This window comes from Chaetura pelagica, unplaced genomic scaffold (assembly GCF_000747805.2).
Source record: "Chaetura pelagica isolate M959 unplaced genomic scaffold, ChaPel_1.0 scaffold314, whole genome shotgun sequence".
NCBI classification, from domain to species: Eukaryota; Metazoa; Chordata; class Aves; order Apodiformes; family Apodidae; genus Chaetura; species Chaetura pelagica.
Window position 1 is genome coordinate 2081515 of NW_009953218.1, and position 6902 is coordinate 2088416.

A 6902-nucleotide genomic window follows, 5' to 3' on the forward strand; every position below is an offset into this window, starting at 1 on the left:
AGCAGGATTTCTAAGCCCCACAACAGAGGTACGTGGAGGCTGGAAAAGCTGTAGAGCAACTGGTGCAGCATGGACAGATGTGTGCCCAGGATCACCCCTGCAGCAGCAGGAAGTGATGCAGTCCTGGGGCACTGCTGGGTGCTGATCCCACCGCCCAGAGACCAAAACCCCTCCAAGGCTGAGGGAAGGAAGGGCCAGTGTGAGCTGTATTTCACTGAGTGCTGCTGGAGTTAATAGTGAGAGGGGAAGATGTTCTCAGGTGCATTTCTCCAGCTGAAGTGTAAAATGGTATTGATTTGAGCTATTTTTATAGACTTGGAACCATCTTTTCTTGACACAGTTTTATTTTAAAATAATTCATTTGGTTCCTATCATAGGGCTGTACTGCAGGAGTGGTGGTCTGGTATTTGATACTTCATAGGCTGTTATGGAGTAAAAAGATGTTTCTGAAGCTTGTGTTCTATATTCAGTTTACCACTAAGCAAAAGCTTCTAAATTCAATTCCTATTTACTCACAAGTTTTGTAGGAAATCTGAAAATAACTTCTCTACCTTCGCTTCTGTTGCTGGCTGTGCTAATGTTATTAGCAATGTAGGAATACATGTAGGAAAGAATAGGCCCCAGAGACTTCTAATGAATTAGAAGTTTGCTGTTTGGCATAAGTAATAAGTTCTGAGTGAGGTGTTACATAAAGTAGTTTGATTTTTAACCCACTGAGAGTAACACAGCACTGGGTATCTGAAGGATAGAGCCTGACCTTGCCTTAGTTGTGGAATATCATGTACAGGTGCAGATGCTTGTTGGATTGGAAATGAAGTCCCAGGGTTGCTCTGATATTGGGCATTTCAGTAATACACCAGTGGGACTTGTTTGTAATAATAATGTCAAAGCAATGCAGATGAGTAAATGTGTAATGTATAACATTATAAGAACAGTAATCGTGTATGATTTAAGAAGCAAAGATGAAAAATTGAGAGACTAGGGTATCAAATGTGCCTGGTTCAGAGCACCCAGGAATAATTGTCTCTCACAAGCTAAGCCAGCTGAGGTAGTTCAATTATCAGGAGTAGCCAGCGTAGATTTACCAAGGGGAAACCATGTTTGACTAACCTGATAGCCTTCTACGATGTTGTGGCTGAATGGGTGGATGCAGGGAGACCAGTGGATGTAGTCTGCCTTGACCTTAGCAAGGCTTTTGACACTGTCTCCTGTGTCACATCCTTGTCACACAAGTTGCCACATCCTTGTGGGTAACTTCAGGAATTGTGGGGTAGAAGAATGGACAGTGAGATGGATTGAGAACTGGCTAAACAATAGAGCTCAGAGGGTTGTGAATAACGATGGGAGAGTCCAGCTGGAGACCTGTAACTAGTGGTGTTCCCCAGGTATCAGTGCTGGGTCCAGTCCTGTTCAACATCTTCATCAGTGACCTGGATGAGGGGACAGAGTGTATCGTCAGCAGGTTTGCTGATGACATGAAATTGGGAGGATTGGCTGATTGACTGAATGGCTGTGTGGCCATTCAGCAAGATTTGGACAGACTGGAGAGCTGGGCAAAGAGAAACCTAATGAGATTCAACAAGAATTAAGGGTAGAGTCCTGCACCTGGGCAGAAAAAACAGCATGCACCAATACAGATTAGGAGCTGACCTGCTAGAAAGCAGCTTCTTGGAGAAGGACGTTGGAGTCCTGGTGAACAAGTAAGTTATCCATGGGAGAGCAATGTGCCCTTGTGTCCAAGAAGACCAATGTTATCCTGGGGTGCATTAAGACCAGTGTGTCTCCTCCCCCTCTCCTGTGCCCTAGTGAGACCACATCTGGAGTATATGTCCAGTTCTGGGCTTTCCAGTTCAAGAGGAGTAGGGATTTACTTGAGAGACTCCAGCGGAGGTTACAAAGGATTAAGGGGCTGGAACACCTGCCTTATGAAGAAAGGCTGAGAGACCTGGGGCTGTTTAGTCTAGAGAAGAGAAGACTGAGAGAGGACCTTATTAATGTATATGAATATCTGAAGGGCAAGTGTCAGGAAGGAGGGACTAATCTCTATTCAGTCGTGCCCTGTGATAGAACAAGGGTCAATGGATGCAAACTAGAGCACAGGAAATTCCACCTCAACATGATGAAAAACGTATTTACTGTGAGGGTTACAGAGCACTGGAACAGGCTGCCCAGAGGGGTTGTGAAGTCTCCTTCTCTGGAGACTTTCAAGACCTGTCTGGATGTGTTTCTGTGTGACCTGCCCTAGATTCTATGGGGGTCCTGCTCTGGCAGGGGGGGTGGACTTGATGATCTCCAGAGATCCCTTGCAACCCCTACCATTCTTTGATTCTGTGTAATTTCTTTCTGCTAATATTATGTACAACCAAAGCTACAACATCTATCAGAGGTGCAAAGCTAATGAAACTGTTGTGTATGCTTAGATGACCTTATGTGTCAGCAATGAGCATTTCACACTACCACTCCCTTGTAGTGTTGATGCATCTTTCCCACCTCCCTTTGGAGGTTCTCTTGGCAAGGTAGATGGTGCAAAGGAGTGAGCCTGGTCAGTAATTTCCATGCCAGTACTTGCTGGGAACTGTGTAATCATTAGTAGCTAAATTATTAGTAATTTTTAATTAGTAATAATTAGTAGCTAAAACACTGCATGGATCGTCTGTTCTACATGACAGCAGAGTATTCCCCAGAATTGGACTGCAAACTGAGAACCTATATAAAAGATCAAAACATGTGGCAGCATTATGCTATGGAAGTTGTTGTTGATATGTATATGTGTTCTAGTAAAGTATTTGTTAAAAAAAAAAAAATTTTAAAAAAATAAAATTGTAGGTGGTCCTGAGAACCAGATTGGACTACTGAGAAGTACAAAAGAAGGATTTGGTTTGGGAAGTGGGGCAGAGAGGGGAATTTTCCTTTTGACTTCAGATCTCATGGTTGAGTAAACCCTGAATGAGCAATGGTGACACACCAGCCAAGTGCTGTAGGTTGCATCATGGGTGCAAATATACAGTATTTTTGTTTGCAGTAGGTACCATGACTAACTCTTGTAGTCATTATGAAGACTTGCAGGTTTTTAGAAAACTGAAAGCAGCATTTTGTTCCATAGCATCTCTTACAGCTAGGCAATGTTGTCTACACAGTCAGGAGCAGGTAATCACATCTGTTCTTTCTGAACTGTCAAAGAGGCCAGATGTGAGCAAAAATTATGGAAGCTTAGTAGCTTCCAAAGTATGACAAATGATGATTTGTTGTCAGCCAAGTTGGGGAATACACCAAGTAGCTGTGCTACTGTCTGCTACTGACTGGATAGAGGCATGTTTTCAGTTCCACAGTCTCTCACAATCTTATCTTTCTACAAATACACCTTATATATTTTAAAAACTCATTTAAACAACCCATGCTGATGTCTGAATACACTGCAAAATGTTGTTGTAATAGAAGCTTTATAAGCATAGGAGAATTCTTGCCCAAGCAGTTAAGTCATGCTATGCAATGGTAAATATGTGAATAAGTGAAGTGAAGCCATCATCACCTAGAATGGGAAGATTCTGTCAGCTGCCTAAAGAGGAGCAGGAACTTTGCATAGGTTGATGCTATGTCTGCAAAAGACTCAATAGTTAACCCTACTAGAACTACTACGAAGGTTTACAAGATACTCCCACCAGGGCTGGGGGCTTTTCTGAATACTCTGTCATCAGCATCTGTGTTTTGCTCATGTTTGGCAATTCTCATTCAGGGCAGCTGTTCTTCATCTCGAGGTCAAGGTGTACTAAGTCATCTTCTCAGTCATGAAAAAGTATTGATAGAGCCTTGTTGTTCATGGTGTAGTGCTAATTATAGACCTTACTGCTGAACATATGAATGTATACAAGGAACTTGCTTGGGTTTGGGGTGGCTTTTAAATTTTTTTTTTCATATTTTTTTTCCTCTTTTTCATACTGCCATGAGATTGCTAGTGCAGTGCAGCCACACTGTTCATTTACAGTGCATGTATGATGTTTGTATCTAACTAATTAATCTAAAAGCTTCGTATTGATAAGGACCAGAGAGATGGATGATCCTTCCAGGATTTCATAATTTTCTAGGTGGATTTTTAGGACTTCATGCATTTTTCCAGAATAACTGGGCAGCTGGTGGTTGTAATAGACTAGACACACTGGCCATGAGGTATTACTCCTTCGTGATTTTCCAAGCAGTTGCAGCCCTGCTGGAACTGTGCATACATAGATTGTTCCAGCCATGTGCAATAAGGACATCTCATTTTGAGAGCCTGAAGCTTTCCAATGCAGGTGACCCACATATGTTGAATTCTGTGGCGCTAGCTTGACATTTTCCAAGAATGCTAACTGGACAAACTGCAGGAGAGCATGTCCCAGCCAGCATGTGAAGGAAATTTTATATGTAATTATTACTGTGAAAGCTCTTCACTTACTTTGTACCTGTTCTGCAGAGGTATCAGAGTTACAGGGGAGATCTATTTGTGTAGAAATAAATAAATAAAACTCTTAAGATCTGATACATTTAACCTCTGTCTGGATTTTTGTTTCATTCAATTGTTTTTATTGACATTAGCATCTACGAGTGGCCTCAGAGTGAGTTTGGATCTCAAATTCTCTAGTACCATTATATCATTGTGTCTCTTACACTTCCATTTAGTTAATCAGTTGAAATACTTCATAAAACACAGGGTTCAGAGGGAGAGCTTTTTAAAAATGTCGAACAACTACCTTTAGTGGTTTTGTATTTATTGACTCTCTATTATGTAGCATGTTGCTGTAGTTTTTAATAACCTTTTACAAAGCATATGTCTCAGGTATATCTATATGTAGAGCTTTGTGGACAGTGCTTGTGAATTGCAGCATAAAGAGTCTCCAGATGAACATGTTATTTCTTATCAACATACCCAATGATTTTCTTGGAAAGTAGATGACATTTTAGATAGGCAACATCTGTGTTATCACTTAAACTTTATTAATGCAAATAATTTTCTTTCAACAGAGGAATTCAAGGGCTCAACAATAGTTGAATTAATGAAAAAAGAAGGCACCACCCTAGGGCTTACAGTATCGGGTGGAATCGACAAGGATGGGAAACCAAGAGTATCTAACCTTCGTCAAGGAGGAATTGCTGCTAGGTAACCACATCTCAAGCCACAAAATGCATTATAAGATGTGATTGCTTTAGACATACGTACTGCATCAGAAAGGTCACTAACAAATATGTGCCTAGATGCATCTGTAATGGCAGCCCATCAGACCAGAGATGCTCAGAGTCAAACCGCAACAGCTGGTCCCCCTCTTCCCTTAAGGCTACTTTGACAAAAACTAGAAATACCAGTGAGATATTTGAAAGTCATCATATGACTATTAAGTTTCTTCTAAGTTATATACATTTTATTTCTCCTTTTTTGTGTCCTTGAACAAAAATCTCGAGAGAAGCATAAAATACTGAGGGGAAACAAGTAAAATTGGAAACCTAACTATAGTACTACCAAAATTTAATTTAAAAAAACTTACTCATCAACTGGTTTTAAGATTAAAAAGAAGTTTAAAGTTGTAGCTATATTGCTACCAAAACCCTGTTATTCATTAGTGAAACAGGTCAAAAGATAAGAGTTAAGCTAAATTATTCCAAGTAACTGAGCAGAACATATGCTTTTGGCCTGTGGCCTATCTCCCTGTAGCTGTGATGTTAGCTGTGAAGGCAACTGTTGTCCAAAAAAAATACTTTTGGATGTTTTCCAAAGAGAGAGAGAAATGGGGACATGAAGAAGACATTTTCCCAGATCCTGTGCCCAAACAAGTCAAATCATCCAACTCCTTTATTGTACAGCCGGTTTGTACGTCAGAAATTAATAATGCAACAGTGTTCTTCTTTCAATATTTAACAAGCTAGACTAGATTAAGATCTTAAAATGCCCCCTCCTATTCAAACAATCAACTTGTTTTAATCTAGATGAACAGAAAAAATATTTCTTGCTATACAGTAATTTAAAGGATTTAGTTTGGGCCAGCAGATCTGTCTTTAAAAAAAGAACCATGTACTTTTTCCTAGGAGTGACCAGCTGGATGTAGGGGACTACATCAAATCTGTGAATGGAATCAACCTGACCAAATTTCGCCATGATGAGATCATCAGCCTGCTCAAGAATGTTGGCGAACGGGTTGTCTTAGAAGTGGAGTATGAGCTGCCTCCAGTCTGTAAGTAGCAGAGCAAACTAAAACCTATGCAAGGTAGCAGATGTGTTGTTAGCAGTGAGATGCTGAGGTATTTTAGAAGCACAAATCCAGACAAGGACAGAGCAGAGCTGTCAGCCTCTACTCTTTGTTTGTTTGTTTACAGTTTGATTACCGAGATTTAGATTAAATAAAATCCAGGCAAGAGAATCCTCCTTGTTGTAGTAAGAACTTCTGAGATGAGACATCTGCAAGTTCTGCCTCTGCCCTTTCCTTCCTCCTCTCCACTTGCAGCACCCTTTCGCTCTCCCAGATAAACAACATATTTTAGGGCTGTCCAGTCCTTGCTGACATCACCTTCAGGCAGCATCCTGTTTCTAGAGCAGAAGACCCAGTGGGGTAGGCTATGGGGATACATAAACCTGCAAGAATTGTGTGACTGAAACAAGGGCTTCACTCTGAGCATGATTGTCTTCAAAATACAAGTTTATGCTGACACCAAAGTCGCAGGGTGCTCCTGAATGTTGTCCTTGCCTCTCCTTTGCTTTTTATTTTTGTGCTTATTTCTGTGACTGTGTGTCCACAGGGGAAATCAGTGGGAATTGAGGCTATCAGGTATGAAGTGAAAGCTAGAGAAATGGTGAGTCAGAAGCCTGAGACCTGAAGTGAAGGAGTGAGTGGCAGGTGGCTGTCTGGCACCCAGGGGGCTGCACCAGTCACACCTTTGAA

General features: G+C 41.1%; 1 protein-coding gene across 1 annotated transcript in view; it reads left to right on the plus strand.

Annotated features, from left to right (window-relative positions):
* The window catches only part of GRIP1 (glutamate receptor interacting protein 1), a 229276-nt gene that overhangs the window by 143684 nt on the left and 78690 nt on the right, over positions 1-6902 (plus strand). Inside the window, exons 3-4 of the mRNA XM_009997739.1 lie at positions 4996-5131; positions 6052-6197. Coding sequence (XP_009996041.1) covers positions 4996-5131; positions 6052-6197 — 282 coding nt within the window. The remainder of the gene's footprint in view (positions 1-4995; positions 5132-6051; positions 6198-6902) is intronic.